Genomic DNA, 18,369 nt, shown 5'->3' on the forward strand with positions numbered 1-18,369 from the left:
CAGAGAAATAATAAATAAATAAGATGGATCTCTGTCCCCAAAGGGCTCACAATCTAAAAAGAAATCTAAGATAAGACACCAGCAACAGTCACTGGAGGTACTGTGTTGGGGGTGGATAGGGCCAGTTACTCTCCCCCTGCTAAATAAAGAGAATCACCACGTTAAAAGGTGCCTCTTTGCCAAGTTAGCAGAGGGAGACATGGGGTTAAAGTTCAAATGAAGTAGTTTATTTAGGAAATACATCAGGAAGCTAATAAGTCTACATGCCTAGCTGCTTGCTACATACAGGAAGACAGAAAGGGAGAAGGCAGGACTCTTTCTCCAGGTGAGAGAGTAAAACCTGAAATTATCTGTCTAACAAAGGGGAATCAGAGTAGAGAAAGCATAGAGGGAATACCCTTACTGGCTGTCTCCATTGCTAATGCCCCTAGTGGTCAATAGGGTTGCTGGTGCTAAGAGTCAATGCTGTCAGGAGCTGCATCTCCAACAGAGCTGGTCCTGCTTTTAAACTGATGGAGATTGTTTCGTTCTCACAATGTTTTTGGACATAGCCCACACCAGAATTTTCTTTTCCAGTAGTTATCAGCCTTTCTCAAAAGCTAATAATGTTGGGTTTTATCATTTTAAAAGGTAGGACTGGATATTGTCAGCATTACTCATAGCAAGAAGCTGTTTCTACCAATACCACCTGATGAGGCTCACTCAATGAATGACGGCAGAACTGCTTAAAATAGGAAGGCGTTAATTATACATTTGTGGCAGGTTCTAACCAATGGGGAAAGATACTTCAGAATCAGAAAAAGATGGTTCCATTCTTTACAAAGGTTTCCCTCAGGGACTCCATATACTTATTGCTCTTGCTTATCTGTGCAAGATGTTAATGCAAATTTTGTTTTTCCAGTTTAACTTAAAATATATTCCTTCTTGTCTTTCTGCACTTTTCATGAAGCATGAAAGTAACTGAATTCTTGTTATCTTCCTTATTTTCCAGGACCATGAAATACAGGAGCACACTATGGAAAGAAAATTTAATTGAGCTTCCTATGGAGTCATCATTCACAAGTCACCTAAAAGTAAGTTACTTTGGCTTTGGAAAATATCTTTGCATCACACTTAAAAACAAAATTCAGTGTTCTAACATTTCTCTTTTCCACCCATGGTTAACAATGTAGGCCAGCAGCCTGGTTACTGGAAAGCAAGAATTTTGTTTCCATAACTTGTGGTAACTCATCAGGTAAGCTTGGGAATCAAATTGCTTCTCTTTGGGGAATAACTTTCTCTTTCTTGTTTGGGAAAAAAAAAATAGCTGTGCTGAATACGAACTTCTTACTTCAAGATCTCTCCCAGCTCCCCACCCCCCACCCACCCCCGCCGCCACAAGCCATTATTAAGAATTATTTGAATTTTTTCAACAAGTCCAGTTAAGAGACGGGCCTTGCATATTGAACAGCTGTCTAAATTGCATCTGTAATTACTTCCACAATGGGCTATTCTGTCAACAACTAATATGGACTTACAAGGTATTTAAAAAACACACAGCAGATACAGACAGTGGCTGACACTGTAAGGCTGTTCTCACACACAGCCTAACCCTAGGGCAGCCTAGCCTAGCCTGGGTTAGGTTGCATGTGTGAAGCACCAGGGTCTGTATGCTTCACACTCCAGCCCAGCCGAACCTTCCTTTTAAGCCCGGCTATTAGCCAGGGTTAACGGCATGAGCGCACGCTTAACCCAGATAACCCAGATGCCAGGACTGTGTGTGTGCTCGGGCTGCTTACACACAGAGATGGGAACCTAGAGCACCCAACTCTCTGGGGTATCCCCCAATGCACCACGCTCATTGCACGGTGCATTGTGGGATACATCGAGGCTGAGACGATGTGTTTGGGCCTCCAGAGATCCACACTGCATGCAGCAGTGTGGATCATGTAGGAGCACAGTCTTCCCACCAACGTGGGATGTTGCCCAGGGGGAAGGTTGAGTTTTGCGCAGCCTTCCCCCCATCTGCCCACCACGTTGGTAATGTGAATACCCTTAGTGACAAAGCATGGATGCTTTGAGAGATTGTGGGGTGTGTGACAGGAGCCTTAGAATTCTGGGTGCTACCTGCGCTCTGGAAGGGCTGTGCAAAATCAGAAACACATTGCTGACCTTCAGTGATATGTTTCCAATCCTGCAGAGTCCTTCTGGAGCACAAGCAATGCTTTGAAGTCTAAGGCCCAGCAGCATATGCACAGGAGGCGAGTGGGAGTGGCTTGAGGGCTCCCAAGCACACATCTTTCATAAGTCAGGATGTAAGTCAGTGGCCCGAATCTAGCTAAAGTTAGTCACAACTAAGGTCCATTGAAACAGAGTGGGGGCATTTACTTCCGAGTAAATGCATACAGGATTTGGCTTCACATCCCATCCCATTGAAATGAATTAGGCTTGAGTCCATTGTGACTAACTTTCTCAATGGAGCAAGTCAGTCACGATGAACTTAAGCCTAATTCCTTTCCACAAAACGTTCAGTGGGGCTAACTCAATGTACATAGAATTGCAACCTGGTTTTAGTGGGAACAGATCTAATATTTCTTAGTGAGCCAATGCTCTTTAAAACAGCAGGCTCTTGTGGCACATGGAGCTGTTCCTGGGAAAAAGTAGACGAGGAAAACAAAACTTTGCAGATTGTGTCACAAGAGTCAGTATCTGGATTTTTCAGTGGGTGTGTGACTATCAACTAAACATCCTAATGGTCAGGGCTGTATTCTTCAACCAACCTAGCTGATTGCCCTCCATGAACTTGTCATATCTTTTTATGGCCTTTTATACTCGATATTTATACCCTGCCCCTTCAGTACACTACTGCTCGGTTACTGCCACCACTCACAACATAATAAAAAGATACCATATAAAATAAGACTAATAATTAAACAAATTTAAGTTAAACAAGTTAAAAGACCAAGCTAAAACCACATTTAAAAATCATATTTTTTAAAAAAATCAAATTAAACATTATTTTAAAAACTGAGAACTATAAAAGCTAAAGAACCTACCAGATATAAACAGAGATGAAACATTAAAAAGACCCTTTTAAAAGATGTGTTTTAAATTGTTTTTTAAAAACACTGAGCGAGGGAGCATGGCAAAGCTCTTCAGGGAGGGTGCTCCAAAGCCGAGGGGCCACAACTGAAAAGGCCCTCTCTCTAGTCCCTACCAACGAGACCTCTGTTAGTGTCGGGGCTTTGAGTATAGCCTGAGAAGCTGAGTGGAGGGTCCTAGCAGGTTTGTATGGGCATATGCAGTCCAATAGGTACCCTGGCCCCATGCCATGTAGAACTTTAAAGGTCAAGACCAGCACCTTGAATCTAGCCCAGAAGCAGACCAGTAAGCAATGAAACTGCTGCAGGATGGGTGTCACACTCATGAAATGCCTTGTACCCACGAGCATCCTTGCAGAAGCATTCTGGACCAGCTGAAGCTTCCGAACGGTCTTCAAGGGCAGCCCAACACAGGGCTCATTGCAGTAGTGCAATCTGGAGGTTACCAAAGCATGAGTGACTGAGATCACATCTGACTTCTCCAAGTAGGGCCATAGCTGGTAAAAGGCATTTCTGCACACTGCCACCTGTGCCTCCAAGGACAGGGTTGGGTCCAGAAACACCTGCAAGCTGCAGACTTTGTCTTTCAAAGGGAGTGTGTCCCTGTCCAAGACCAGATTTACCTCATTACTTCGATGATCAGTTTTACCAGTCTAGAGCACTTCTGTCTTATCTGGATTAAGTTTCAGCTTGTTTGCCCCCATCCAGTCCTGAACAGCCTCTACGCCCCAGTTCAGAGCATCCACTGCCTCCCTGGTGCCTGCTGACTTAAATGATAGGTAGAACTGGGTGTCATCAGCATATTGATGGAACTGCAGCCCACACCCACCTCTCCCAGAGGTTTCCTGTAGATGTTAAACAGCATGGCGGGCAGAATAAATCCCTGTGGCACCACATAGGCAAAGGGGGTGAAGCAGGCATTCCTCAGCACCACCACCTGAGTACGCCCCTCCAGAAAGGAGCAGAGCCACCATATAAACATGCCTCCAAGTCCCAACCCAGAGAGATGTCCCAGAAGGATACCACGGTTGATGGTATCGAAAGCTGCTGAGAGATCCAGGAGAGGTCTTGCTGCTTTTTCATACATTTGTTTAGACTTGTCTAGTTAGCTTTTCTAGGTGACCACTAATTCTTGTATTATTCAAATAAGCCAGGGTAAACAACACTTTGCAATTAATAAAATTTCCATTATAGTGCCCCAATGGGGTGCCCCGCTCTTTCAAAGGCTACTTTTTTAAAAACTGTGCTGATGATGCTTTTTATTGCTTTTTCTATTTCCCTATATACTGTTTTGGGGAATGAGGCCACAAAGTAAGACTTGGAAACTCCCCCCACCCCCATTTGCATCCTGTTGATACTCTATGGGTACATGGTACTTTGGGGTATATACAGTATTATGGGTAAGGTGCATTCTTATCCATACACACCTTTTTCTCGCCCCCCCCCCAAAAAAAGATTGCTAGAGTGTGGTGCAGCTGCAAAAAAGAGTGAATGCAATTCTAGGATGCATTAATAGAACTATAGGGCAACATCCGGACTAAGTTAGTGAAAATTAAGTACCGTTGTAACTGGTGGAACTAAGTGAATCATGACTAACTTGTCTCGTGTATTTCAATGGTCCTTAGTCATGATTAACGAGTCTGGAAGTTGCCCACAAGTTTCAAGACATGAGAAGTAATATATATTTAATTCTTCTGGGTGCGCCTTGGAATGTCCATCCCGGTGCCCAGTTAATTGGCTGGGTGGCGGAGGCACCTGATAGGCTGAGGCGCACTCAGGACGATTGGTTGGCGGTGGGCCCGGCCGCGGTGGTGAGGTGGCGCAGCAGTGGCAGGCCCAGTCCTATAGATGGCCTATAGGACTGCCCCCCACCAGTGCTTTGATGTTGTATCATTTTTGCCACATCAACAGTGAAGAACAATACTGGATAGTCCTTGAATTAGCATCTCCCACAAGACTGAACATATACCCAAATTTTCATAACTGAGATTTAAGTTTGTTTTTTAAAAGACAATTTTCACTGGATTAATATTGTATTCCAGAGATGGTAACTCTGTACTTTTTTTAAAATTCAGAACATTAAAAGTATATTACATCCCAACACATTTGATAGTGGTCCAGCTGTGAACAGCTGAAGCTCACATTTGCACATCACTTATCATGGACTTCTGATAAATCTATGAATTACAGTAACTAAACCTTGTGCTCAACCACCATGTTTTATCTTCTTAGTTATCCACAGCAGTGAAGTTACACTTTCCTCAGTATTGCAATCTTGGACTACACTGATATCTTCAGAAAATTGGAGTTCCACTGCCACCTACTGCTTTGAAAGCTATACTTCATTTCACTTACTACACCCACAATGTACAAGTGGGCCTTTCAAACATTGTGCTTCTGAGTGGCAGGATAAGAACTGTAGGTGGCAGAGATAACAGAACAGCAAAGTTTATCGTTTCCATAAGAACTAGTTAGCTCAACTACTGGCAGCTGACATCTCTGTTACTTGTACACTGACAAGCAAGCTCATGTTCCATCCAAGAAGGCGTCATGTTCTGTCTAGGACTGTAATTCCATGTGAGCTTCTGTGCTTTTCTCTGCCAAGGCTCTGACACATAGATCTTGATTCTTGAGAAGCTCAGCTTTCATTTTTTTAAAAAAACATATTCCTCATGGTTGCAGCAGGGGGAAATAAACACAAGAGATCTCAGAGGGAGGACCCGGTCATACTCACACCTTCCGGCCTTATCCTCACTGTCTCAGTCTCCACTCTTAAGGTAATTCCATAGTTAGCTCTTGCTAAATTATTCTAAAACCTTTTGCAATCAGAATGCAAGTAAAACAAGCACATTTATGTTGATTTGCTTCTCACTCCATTGGCATTGAGGCAAAGTTCTTAAATGTTTTCCAGGCAAAGGGTACACCAGGCCTTGGGGTTTTTTTAAACAGAGAATATTAGAACAATATTCCTTTACTGCCATAGCATACAATTTCACTTTGTTGAGTCGAACCAGAGTTTTGCTTGCACTGCAAGCGCTCTTTCTAGACTTCACAAAATGGGAAAAAGATTGGCCATCATAAGAGAAGATGAAGCTGATGAGCTAAGAGGGGTGTGTGTGTGTGTGTGTGTAAAAGGGGGGAAACTCCTGCAGAGCAAGTCTACATACAGAGACATGGAGGCTCTCCACTCCCACAGACAATCAGGCAGCTAGCCCTGGGCAGCTGGATCAGCTGCCCACATGATTACCAGCTCCGTCACGAAGCCGGTTGGGGCAGCAGGGATAAGGGGCCTTCAGGCCTGGAAGTCCCAGAATGCTCCATCCGAGTGCACGAGGCATTCTAGGAAGCCCCCCCAATGCCAGGAGGCTTGTTGTTGCCTCCCCGTTGGGGGTCTCCTTGAGTTACCACACCGCAGCAACACATGATCAGGTAAATGGGGTTAGCAGAGCGCACGCTCCATTTACCTCATTTTGTGGGGAATTATACTGGCTTGCTGCCGGGAGCCACATGGTTCTTGTTGCAGCACACGACCCACAGAAACTGAGTTGGGCTCCCTTAGCCCAGTTTCTGCGGTGCCTCACGGTGACTTACGCCCTAAGGGCATTCCATATGCAGCTACCCAGGTTGAGAAGAAAAAAGGTGCCGATGTGGGCTGTGAACACCTGTAGTAACTGCAAGATGTAAACATAGGGAAAAGCGGGAGGTTCAGGGGATTATGGCCTTCTCAAAAAGCCCCTTTCATGCCAGAAGTGTTGCTATCAAACGTTCACCTCTACCATACTTGTGACACCTTATTTGAGCAAGATGCAAAGGGAAATGCGAAGGGAAAGTCCAGAAAACATCCTCTTTCCTTCCTTCAAACTTATCTAGAGCCTTTATTTCTCAATGTAGTGGATGTGGGTAGGTGCAGGATCTAAATGAGAAATAAGGTTCCATGACTAAAAGGTCATCCAGCTGCTGGCAATTATGCATTTTTCCAAAGAAAATGTGCTTCATACCATCTTGCCAACAGAAGAAAAGGCAGAGGAGGCTGGTGATCTACCACCCAGCTTCCACTGTTCCAGTTGTGGTGGCCCCTCACCTCACAACTGCCACTACAGGATGATTCAGTAACCATCTTGCTCTGAGGGGAGGCAGGAGAGAGAGGGCAGAAGACCCTCCTAAGCTGCCCACCATCCAGCTCCCCTTGTTCCCGATAAGGCATGCCCTTTTCCTGATCTGCCACCATCACCTATCTGAGGAACCATTTAGTCCTCATGGAATAAACCTGATTTAGAAGTGCAGCATGAAAACATCTGGCTCTTACCGTTTTTCTGCTGTTCATCTGATATCACATTAAGGTAGTTCTCATGCCCAGCTCTACCCAGGCTAGCATAGCCGTAGACCTGCTCATGCAAACTGATGGGATTGGCCCCAATCCCAGTGCTCCTTGGTCAGAGGTAGGCCAGGTTTGTTACCTGGGCTAAGCGTAAGGTAGAAGGATGCACGTGCGCCTTCCACCCTCACCGCTCAGTCGTATGGGCAGCCAGGCTGCCAGAAGCTCTTTTTAGGTTGCCAGCCGCCATTTTAACAATAAGAGGCTGAAGGAAGGAGCAACCTGCTCTCTAGTTTCCAAATTGCACCGTCTTGCTCATGTGATTTTGTTTATTTATTCATTCAATTTTTATACTGTCCTTCCAAAATTGCTCAGGGTGGTGAGGCATTGTGGGAATTCCTGGAGACTGTATTTTGCTTCCCTGCCCTCCAGATTGCTGTGCTGTTCGCTGCTGCAGCGATCTATGAGCAGGCGAGTGGCACAGCTGGGAAGAAGCAGGCGGTTGTGTGGGGGAAGGTAGGTGCGATTCTGCTTCTTCCCCCACCCTCCCCATCATGTGAATGATCCTATTATATAATTTGTATTAACAGTTTTATGTAAACCGGAGACTTCCGGTTGGCACTGCCAGCGCAGCGGCTGCTTCTCTGTTAAGGGAAGACTGAGTAGGAGGAAAAAAGAGGGTTTTGAGGCTTCAAAACCCTCCTACGCCGTCCTAGATCAAAGGATAAGGCTCAAGATAACCCACGTCTTCTCATATGCTGGTCGCTATTACAGGGAATGAGCTGAAGAGCTCAGTCTTTCTGTCTTAAGCTGATCAGCAGAGAAAGGGGCTCCATCTTTGCTAACCTCCCACTCAGGAAATCTTTACGATTCAAGCTGCCTGGCAGACAATTTCTACGGCTTGGATATAATTAATGATTGTAGTTCAAGAGGCTCACCTTTTTCAGTGAATCATGACGACAAAAGATTGAAACTCCTCCTGCGCTTCGGAGAAAGACGCCACAGATAAGCCTGTAAGTTTTTCTTTGGATTATAATTAAAGAAAGGAATTTTTTCTTCTCTGCTTGCTAAATACTAATTTTACCAGTGGGGATTGTTGTTTTTAAATCTTAAAGAAGAGTTTAACAAGAGTTTCTAAGAAGAGTTTTAAATTTTTTTTAAAAAGACGCCCTGCTGTTCCCTGTTTGTTACTTACTCAGCCTATTATTGCGTTTAACCAATGGAAATAATGGATACAACAGATGCTCCACATCACCGTGAGAAAACCTTATCTACAAGTGATTAGACATAGACGCTGCAGAATTGTTTACATTTGGAAAATAAGCACAGGCTTTTACTTTCTGTTTTGAGATCAAGGACAAACTCGGCTGTGCAAGTAATTTCCTTCTTTAACCCCTGCATGTCACTATGAAAGACAACGAGAAATTTCATCAAAGTTGGACATATATATAAGCTAAGAAACTTCTACTTCCAGATATAGGTGTGGGGGAAATTTAAGTATCTGTAGCCATGGATCAAATGCTTGAGATGAAACAGATTCTGCAGTCAAATGCACTTATTCTTGCATCAAATGCCATCATTTTTCAACAAGTTATCTCAGATGTCATCCAGATGAGACGAAATATTAATGAAAAATGACAAGGTTTCAAATACTGATGAGACTATTAAAAAATTAGCACAGGACAATAAAGAATTCAAATTAAGGATTGAAGCTGGAGAGAAAGATGTGGAAGTAATGAAAGACAACAGAGAAAAAATACCAGAACAATTGGTTTTGGTGGAAATAAGACAAAAAGAGAGACTTTTAAGGCCCAGAGACATTCTAGAAAACCCCAACCAGATTAGGAAATTGCCTGGAGAAGATTTTACATTACTTTTGGGAATTACAGTTGATGAGATGGAGGCTCAGATTGAGACAGTTTTCTGTTGGATCTTAGACTTTGTTAAAAGAAACAAACCAATTAAAGATTCTCCAGTACAGTTCTTCATCAAACTAATAGCTGACCGAACCTCTATTGTTGCTTTTGGAGGAGACAAGAGAGGAATTGGTTAAGGCAGCTATGCCAAATTCGGTTTAAGATGCTGGACATAATATAGAAATGGCAGATTGGGAAAAGTTATGGAAGAATGAGTTTAAACCTATTGGTTGCTAGTCAAATTATTACAAAATGATTTTTAGATTATATTTGATACCAAAAAACTTGGCATTGATGTATAAAAATGTTTTTGGGTAGATGTGGGTGGGGATTATGAGGGTATTTTTTGTCTTCTTACTTCTACTTCTCTTTTTTCTCTTTTCTTTTCTTATGTGGTGGATTGATGGGGAGGCTAGGGTCTATTGGGACATGTTATATAATGAATTAAACTAAATATTTGGAGTGGTGTTTTCTGGAAGGCTGGAGTCCTTTCTGGGAATAACATAAAGAGAAATGTCTATAACAACTTAATCTATGTTTGTATGGCGGCTAGAGTAACATATGCATTGAATTGGAAGACTAATGATCTGCCTTCAGGGAGATTGGTTGATAGAGACTTTGGGTTGTGTGGAGATGGCAGAATTTACAATATGGACAAAGTGGAAATATTTCTTTTTGTATTTAAAGAATTATTTCATCAATATGGATCTTACAGCTGGTTTTGAAGTTTGAAATGCAGGTTGGGTAGACTAATGGTTTTCTTTGTCCTTTAAGTTTTAAATTTGTGGTTGGTTGTCTTCTATTAATATTATAAAAAGATAAAGCTTATAGTTATTTCACGAAAAGAGGTGCGCGGGAAGTCCAATTATGTTTTGTTATGTATGTTATGGATGTTACGGTTATTATTGTTAAAAACCAATAAAAATTAATTTTTAAAAAACAAAACAGTTTTATGTAAACCACTTTGAGTTTTGCCTAAGAAGTGCTGTATCCTTACCCATAAAAGCCTTGGGCGTGCGTCCGTGCCGCCCGTGTCTTTTTCGCCCGTTCTGGGCATGCGCGGAGATGGGCGGCCATGTTGGACCCGGCCGCCGGTGGGCGACTGGCCCCGATGGCGGCGGCCGCCGCCACGGGAGACCAAAAGGAGCAGAAGCGGCGGGCGGAGAGTGCGCCCGAGGCGGCGGCAGCGCCACGGCCTCGGCCAAAGGAGTGCGGGCCAAGGAGGCGGTGGCCGTGGCGGGGCGACTGGCTCCGATGGCGGCGGCCACCGCCACAAGAAACGGCGGGCGGAGAGAGCGCCCAAGGCGGTGGCGGAGGTGTCGGCCCAAGGAGTGCGCCCGAGGCGGGTGAGGCGGCAGCGGGAACCGCCCCCCCACTAGAGCCCGTTATTACAACGGGCTTACACATACTAGTAAATAATATCTTTTTTTCACCACAAGTTCTCAGAGGTTTACAAATAAAGATACCTTAATAAACCAGTTATTTTATAGGCTTCTAATACAGAAGCAAATGTTAATGGATTTTCTTGTTGAACGTGCTGTCAGTAGCAATGGAAAAAAAATCCAACTCTTTCAGCCACTTGGCCCTAACTGCACGGCGGTTCCAGGTTAACTCAGTCCATTTCACAGAAAGTCCACTTGACTTCATATGTTCTATTTTAGCCTTATCTCAATGTTCCTTATAGCTCAAAATTTCCTGGAATTGCACTTATTTGTAATTTGCATTATTTTTGCTAGCAAACTCCAAGGCATTTTAAAAAAAATCATAAATGCACAAAAAAAATACAATTTAAAGTATTACATTCTAATTAGCAATAGCACTTACATTTATATACCGCTCTATAGCCGGAGCTCTCTAAGCGGTTTACAACGATTTAGCATATTGCCCCCAACATTCTGGGTACTCATTTTACCGACCTCGGAAGGATGGAAGGCTGAGTCAACCTTGAGCCCCTGGTCAGGATCGAACTTGTAACCTTCTGGTTACAGGGCGGCAGTTTTACCACTGCGCCACCAGGGGCTCACAGAGTGACGTATTAAAATTACAGAGTGACGTATTAAAAATATAGTAGCAATCTTCAATCAGTACCACCACTGACATTGCATCTAAAAAGTCTGGCAGAAGAGGTGAGTTTTTAAAGCCCTCTTGAAGGTCAGAAAGGGATAGTGAAAATCTGGAACCTGGAACCATCACTAAAAGATCCAGCTCTGTGTGGGGCCCACACAGAGAAAGGAAGCAAGTAATCCTCCACAGGACACAGTACATAGAGCGGCGCTTCCCTCTCCACAAGCATCTTAATGGATGGGTAGAATTCCGTGAGAGAAGATAGTTCCTTAAGATACTTTTAAAGCCCTGTATGGTTGGGCCCTGGATGGCAGCTAGCACCTTGAACCAAACCCAGAAACAAAAGAGAAGCAAACGTAGTTCACATAAGACGGGAGCAATATGCACCAAAAGGAGATCCTTAAACTAGTTGCAGCATTTTGGACCAACTGCAGTTTCTGAATTTTATTTTATTTTTTAAATTTTAGGACAACCCCACGTACAGCACATTGCAACATCCAAGGAGACAAGACTGAAGGATAGAAGACATTGGCCAGATCTGTCTTCTCCAAACACAGAACAGTACACGGTTCTCATTATAAAGCTAAATTTTTATTTTATTTGGAAATGCATTTTATAGTCCTGTTTTATTTTTTTTAAAGCCACTTTGAACAACATAACATGACATCAGGATGTATATAGTAAGAATCTGCTCCTGCAACACTCAGGCAGCATTCAGATAATACCCAACCACTGCTTGGCTTTACATGCATGAATAAAATAAATTCCTGTTTGTACTGTTCCATGCTAATGTAGCAAACTATGGTTTGGTCAAACCATATGTTGCATTTACATTAGGATTTCAAATCAGAATCAGACCAGAGTTTGATTCTAATATCAGAACATATTATGGTTTGACCAAACCTAAGTTTACTACATGCATATGCAACAGGACAAGTAACAAGTCAGTCAGGAAATTGTAGCATGTGAAGTGAAGAACAAACATATAAGCCCAAGCTCAGCTATTCTCAGCTTCGCTTCTAATCATAATGCCAAATCATAGTTTGGGTTTACATATGAACATGTTCACCGACTGTATCACCAACTTTAGCACCATGACATGATCAATTAGACTCACAGTAGTTAAATCAGCCATTCAGGTGTTTTCCAGAATACTATTTCTGACTGAATTTGATTCTTTCCATAGAATCTTCTTTTTAACATCTAGGGTCAATAATGTTGTATTATAATGCCACAATTAAAAAAGATGCTATGTAAAATATTGTATTTCAGAATTTATCATTTCTAGGCACAACTGTATTAGAAATGCTCTTTAATTACTTTTATTCTTCAGGATTAAGCATTTTGTAACTCAAGATTCCGCTGTGCTACATGATCAGTCCAATGTGAACCAAGATGGACGATTCACCTTTCTTTCTATGATCCGCTTGCCTTCATCTTGTTCTCTGGGTTTCTCACCCTCATACAGCACAACAGTCTCTACAGTGGGAGCGCGATGTGGTCCTCCTTCCTGTGCCCATATTTCTTTCCTTATTGCAGTAGTCTCCTGTTTAACTTTTTCGTAACAATAGCCGCAAAGAGTATGCTTCTGTTTCAAGTTGCCACACTGAGGACATACATCTATATTTCTCTAAATGCAAGAAAAAACACAGTCTTAAGGCTCAACAGGAAAAAATGATAAAGGTTTCACAAATGCTAGGAGCTATACAGTATAGGCCAATTACTGTTAGTGTCTTGGTAACCATATACTAACAGTAATTGGTCTAACAGTAATTTTAGTACTATACATTGTTTTCCAGCCAGGTGAAGTAGTCCTCATATAAACTAGTGCACAAACTTTAAAATTTCCATAGTAGTATGACACCTTCTCATTTTAATGTGAAGATTAACCACAGACGGGCCACAAATAGATTTCATATGATTACTATTCCATGCATAGCTCTGTGCCTTACAAAAATCAGAATGGAAGCAAAGTAAATAGGATTACTGGTGATTCAGCACACTTCGTTCTTTTGCATAAATGAGTTCAGCTGCAGCCAACCACACAGATTAATCCAAATTGATTTTTCCATAATTAGTTCCAACTGCAATGATTTGAGAAAGATAAGTGGAGAGATGAAAAGATTCGGAAGCTTGCTACACTCAAGCTTTTTTATTTAAAGCCTTGAAATGAAGCTTACTAAGCAAGCAATTTTATTCAGACCCACTGCTCATGTTGTTTTGTGACTTCGGGGCACATGGGCTACTAACTGTTCTAGACCTTATCTCCAAGACTGACAGATGGAAATTTATTGGGGGGGGGGGCTTAGAGCAACCACAACCACTCCAGATTGATGAAAAAATGACCACCCAAAAAACAAGTTCCATGAGAGAAGATGACTAAGAACTATTTTTTTGCAATTATTATTTGTATACCACTTTTCAACAAATAAGTTTTCAAAGTGGTTTACATAAAAATAATATGACAGCCACTGGCAGCTCAAAGTATTTGGCTGCTTGAGGCGAGCCTTGTTCCCCCACCTTGCCTGCCCCACCCTGGGCCAGAGCCTGCAGTTGCTGCCAGCCCTCTTCCCCCTTGCTTCCCTGGGCTGGAGCCTGTGGATGCCTCTCACCTCCCACTTCCAGGGCATGCTCTTCCTGCCTGCCCACCAGTGTTCCATGTAACAGGGATCCCCAGATGTTGTTGACTACAACTCCCATAATCCTCAGCCAATGGCCACTGCAGCTGAGGATGTTGGGAATTGTAGTCAACAACATATGGGAATCCCTGTTACAGGGAACACTGCAGCTGCCCACACAACCTGCCTCTATTACTGTAGCATCTGGCTGCTTCGCTCAGGGTCTGTCCTGTTGCCCCTGCTCCAGCAGCACCCACCACGGAGCTCTCTCACTTGCCCATCCACTGTTCTCCATCTTTGTCTCCTCCATTCAAGCACCCCGGGGGGAGCCTTTTCCTTAAGCGAAAAAGGAAGCTTTGGGATCTCCAAGGAAAGGACTCTCCTGTCAAATACCTGAATGGAGGAGATGAAGTGGACAAGTGTGGTGCTGGAGAAACAGCAGCAATGGGCAATTCAGTCAGTGATGCTGGAGCAGCAGCGAGAACAGACTGACCCAGGGCAGGTGAAGCAGCTGAAGGCATGTTGCTACAGTAAGAGAAGTGGTAGGTTAGTGGGCTGAAAGAGTACACCCTGGAAGGCAGAAGTGAGGGGAAAGAGGAGATAAGAGGGCTGGCATCTGGGCTGAGAAGGCAGGCAGAGTGTGCCCTGGGAGGGGAGAGGAATGAGTAAACAAGTGGGGAAATGGAGAAGAGCAGCAGACGATTGCCTGCAGCAGAAAGGCAGTTGGAGGGATGGCTATGGCAGGGAATGAGGCAGTTTGCCTCATGACAGAGGCATCTCTGAAGATTGTTCTGTATCTCCAAAGCATTCACAATCTACAACAGCCACTGGAGAAATGCAGCACAAAGGTGGGGTGGGGAATTTAGCTTTCCCTCAGCTAAAAACAAGAAATCTACCACTGAATGTTTTTCTCTTAGGTCACCATCACACGTGCAACAGATTAAACATTTGCTCAGTGACATGCTCCTAACGCTGCAGTTACACTTCTGTAGTGTTCTGTGTTATGAACAGTACTAATGCACTTGTGCAGACAACCCAAAGTACAGTCATCCTTTGACAAACACGAGGGTTCTGTTCTGGCAAACCATTGAAATGATTGGCAGACAGAGCGTTAGGGGAACCAAGATCACGAAAAGACCAAAAAATAAAGCAATTGTTAAAAAATTGGCAAAAATCCTCCCAAATCCCTTAATATTGCCAAGGATCACCCAGAGCAGGGTTTCTCAACGTGTGGGTCCCCAGATGTTATTGGACTTCAACTCCCATAATCCCCAGCTCCAGTGGCCTTTGGCTGGGAATTATGGGAGTTGAAGTCCAATTACATCTGGGGACCCACACGTTGAGAAACCCTGACCCAGAGGAATGAGCAGATTGAACCTTTTTTAAAAAATTTAAATCACTCAAAGGCACTTGAGCCGTGATGAGTGGGCAAGGGTCAGCAAGAGGAATAAGTGGATTGAACCTCTGAACCCCACAAAATCGCTACCCCACTAAAACACCTCACCAACCGCAGACTGGTGGTTGGCGAGACCAGACAAAATTTCCTGTTCATTGATGCGCAAAACTGCGGTTGGTAAGGGATGACTGTACTTACTCCAAAGCAGCAAATTTTAGTGTTGGACTGCAAAAATGTCTGCATCTCTGAGTAACTAATGGAGAATTCTGTGCAACTTCTAGGCTTATATAGTTCTGCAGACAAGAGCGTAGCCCAATAAAAACAACAGCTCCTCAGATATTTTCGCTAAGAGTTTAAGAGATGTACATGCATAATGGAACAAAACAAGTGTTGCTTACTTCAGAATCAGCAGAACTACTGCTTCTAAAGAAATCTTCATGGTTATTTATTGTAGTAGGTTTACAACACTACTGGCCACATTTAAGAAACAATGAGTGCCTTGAGCATACTGCCAAGAGGACATGCACCACAAGCAAGATGAGAATGCCAACAGAAATATGATTATTTACTTTTATTTTTATAAGGTTCCTGGGATTCCTTCGCCTGCAGCGATTCACCTCAATAGTCCGCCTAGACTTTGGAGCTGCCATCCAGAATATGTTGTCTAGAAAACCTGGAGTCTCATCATTTTCAGCTTTCTCTCCCACAGGCTCAAGGAAAGAAGCTGGAGCCTGTACAGCTAACGCAGGAGCTTAAAAATACAGAAAAAACAATAGCATTACAAATAAAATAATTTAATACCTGTAATTTGCACACTAAATAAAGGTTTGCTTAAAGTAGTAGTTATATAGATTTTTTTTAAAAAAGTTTTTGTTACGATCAAATACATCTAGGACTAGGCACATATAGCCTGGTCCTATAACACACTTTACTAGGAAGAAAGTCCTATTGTGTCCAGTGGGGTTTACTCTCACTTATGTATGCACAGAATTCCTGTCCTTCAGTATGCTCATGCTCCCCAATTATTTTTCAGGATGAACACTTTATATTTCCCTTGTTCCTTCGTCAGAAAAATACTGATGCTTTTTTGAGGGTATGCAGACTGGAACCATCCATGAAGCATGGCACATGTTCAGAGGCCTTAAAAAATAAAAATCACCTTATCCCCACCATGACACTATACCCCATTTTAAACATTATTCAGTTTACTACAACTCCTCACACTTCTTGATATAGGACACAGTTTATGGGACCATTTTTACACTGACAAAGAGCAGAAGAAGAATTATTAGTAAGCACTTTGGCCTGTGATATAGACATGCAATGGGGTGGGGTGGATCCACTGGTGGTGAAAATCCCAGCCTTTCAGTTGAAGAGCAGAACCTCGAAGCAACAAATCTATAGCAAGGCTTAGATTAAACAACACTGATTAGGAACCACGGGGGGGGGGGATGGTCTGTGAAGGAGAAATGCCTGGGAGAGAGCTATTCTTGTAGTAGCAAGCATGAAATTGTTCCCATTGCTAAGCAGGGTCCACCCTAGTTTTCATTCATTCATTGAAAAATATTTCTATACTGCCCAAAACTTGCATCTCTGGGCAGTTTACAATTAACATCATTTAACACACTAAATCAATTAACAATTAAAATCATTTAAAGGATTAAAAACATTTAAACCCCACTATTAGGATTATTTAAAACTACAACTCGAATTAAAAGCCTGGGTGAATAAGTGTGTCTTCAGTGCCTTTTTAGAAGTTGCCAAAAGTTGAATGGGAGACTACTTATGAGAGCACTGTAAGACATTCCCCTTAGTGGATGAGACCGCTGTGGGAAGAGCACCTGCATGCTTTCATACAGAGGTTCCCAAGTTCCCTCCTCGGCTTTTCCGAGATAGGGCTGAGAGAGACTTCTGCCTGCAACCTTGGAGAAGCCGCTGCCAGTCTGTGAAGACAATCGTGGACCAATGGTCTGACTCGCTATAAGGCAACTTCCTACGTCCCTATGAGATATGCCCCAGGGCTTAACGATTTTAGGACACATTTGATTTGATGCACAGAAACAGACACCTACCCCAAGGAGGGCTATTGCCACCAAGCTGCCGCAAACAACTTTGGAGAAAACCCCGTAGTTTAGGCAGGGGAGAGGTGAACACCAGCAACAGCGCCGCCGCCATGCTCGCTTTTCTCTCCGCCCACCACCCAGTACAGCCGGAAAGCAAGTCCGCGCCGGGCATCAAGAATGCTGGGAAACAGAGTTACTCCTCTTCCTTCCGCTCCTTTCCTTTAGGCCACTAGACGGAAGAAGTGGACTTCAATTCCCAGCAGCCCCGATAAATTACCATTCTATTTCGTAGTCTCTGACGTCACACCCCAGATGCGAAAGATACTACAGTTCCCAGCATACGTAGCAGTGCGCCAGTGATGATTCTATACCGTGCAGAGCTAACAAGAGGTCCCGCAGCCTTTGATCTACTTTTGAATTCTAGACGCTGCCTTGGGACTTGGGTTCCAGTTAGACCTAGAAGTGTATGTTTCCGGATACAAAAGAAGCACAGATGGTGGAAATACAAGATGCACAAGCATCAGGAAAGCCTATGCAAATACGTACACGGAAGTGAACCGAAACGGAGCCTTCTGCAGTAAAGGATGAAAAAGAGCAAAAGACTTCTCATTGATTTCAGGGTAAAATGCACCCTGATCGAAACTTGTTATAATCCGGCAGGGGCGCTCAGAGAGCACTAAGGAGCATTTATAGACGTGGAGACAGGAGAAGCCGAACGTCGCAGAGCCCAGTCGAGCCAGTATAGACTATAGTTAGATGAGTAATGTATTAAAGATCCTGTACTATAAGCCCTGAACATACTATTGTTTAAAAAGTCAAAAGTATCCACCCAATTTTCTGTCTAAAACTGCAGTGCGCAGTATATAGCTCATTTCACCACAGCAGAATAAAGCAACAGCGCCCACCCACACCCATAA

At 43.3% G+C, this 18,369-nt stretch overlaps 1 protein-coding gene and 1 long non-coding RNA gene across 3 annotated transcripts; one reads left to right on the forward strand and one right to left on the reverse strand.

Moving 5' to 3' along the window:
- Nucleotides 1-777: 777 nt before the first annotated feature.
- LOC128331399 (uncharacterized) lies at nucleotides 778-11,957 on the forward strand. The gene is made up of 4 exons (XR_008310281.1): nucleotides 778-824; nucleotides 992-1,073; nucleotides 1,173-1,234; nucleotides 11,843-11,957. It is a non-coding gene; the product is annotated as an uncharacterized LOC128331399 (long non-coding RNA).
- MRPL32 (mitochondrial ribosomal protein L32) lies at nucleotides 11,945-18,350 on the reverse strand. 2 transcript variants are annotated; one of them, XM_053264744.1, is made up of 3 exons: nucleotides 17,999-18,350; nucleotides 15,959-16,140; nucleotides 11,945-13,005 (listed from the first exon to the last, which is right to left on the reverse strand). In XM_053264744.1, exons 1-3 carry the CDS (start codon nucleotides 18,060-18,062, stop codon nucleotides 12,751-12,753), a joined length of 501 nt encoding a protein of 166 aa, XP_053120719.1. In that variant the 5' UTR covers nucleotides 18,063-18,350; the 3' UTR covers nucleotides 11,945-12,750. The 2 variants fall into 2 exon arrangements, with proteins under 2 accessions (XP_053120719.1, XP_053120718.1); XM_053264743.1 differs by lacking the exon at nucleotides 17,999-18,350 and adding an exon at nucleotides 17,462-17,907.
- Nucleotides 18,351-18,369: the final 19 nt, after the last annotated feature.

Source organism: Hemicordylus capensis, chromosome 6 (genome assembly GCF_027244095.1).
Source record: "Hemicordylus capensis ecotype Gifberg chromosome 6, rHemCap1.1.pri, whole genome shotgun sequence".
Lineage (NCBI taxonomy): Eukaryota > Metazoa > Chordata > Lepidosauria > Squamata > Cordylidae > Hemicordylus > Hemicordylus capensis.

What these genes read in the sequence shown, in the direction of transcription:
- MRPL32 (XM_053264743.1), bottom strand. Translation starts at nt 17,624, where the DNA reads ATGCCCGGCGCGGACTTGCTTTCCGGCTGTACTGGGTGGTGGGCGGAG. An exon ending in TGGCAATAGCCCTCCTTGGG is followed by an intron (nt 16,141 to 17,461) that starts GTAGGTGTCTGT and finishes TGTATTTTTAAG; the next exon opens with CTCCTGCGTTAGCTGTACAG. An exon ending in GGAACCTTATAAAAATAAAA is followed by an intron (nt 13,006 to 15,958) that starts GTAAATAATCAT and finishes TCTTGCATTTAG; the next exon opens with AGAAATATAGATGTATGTCC.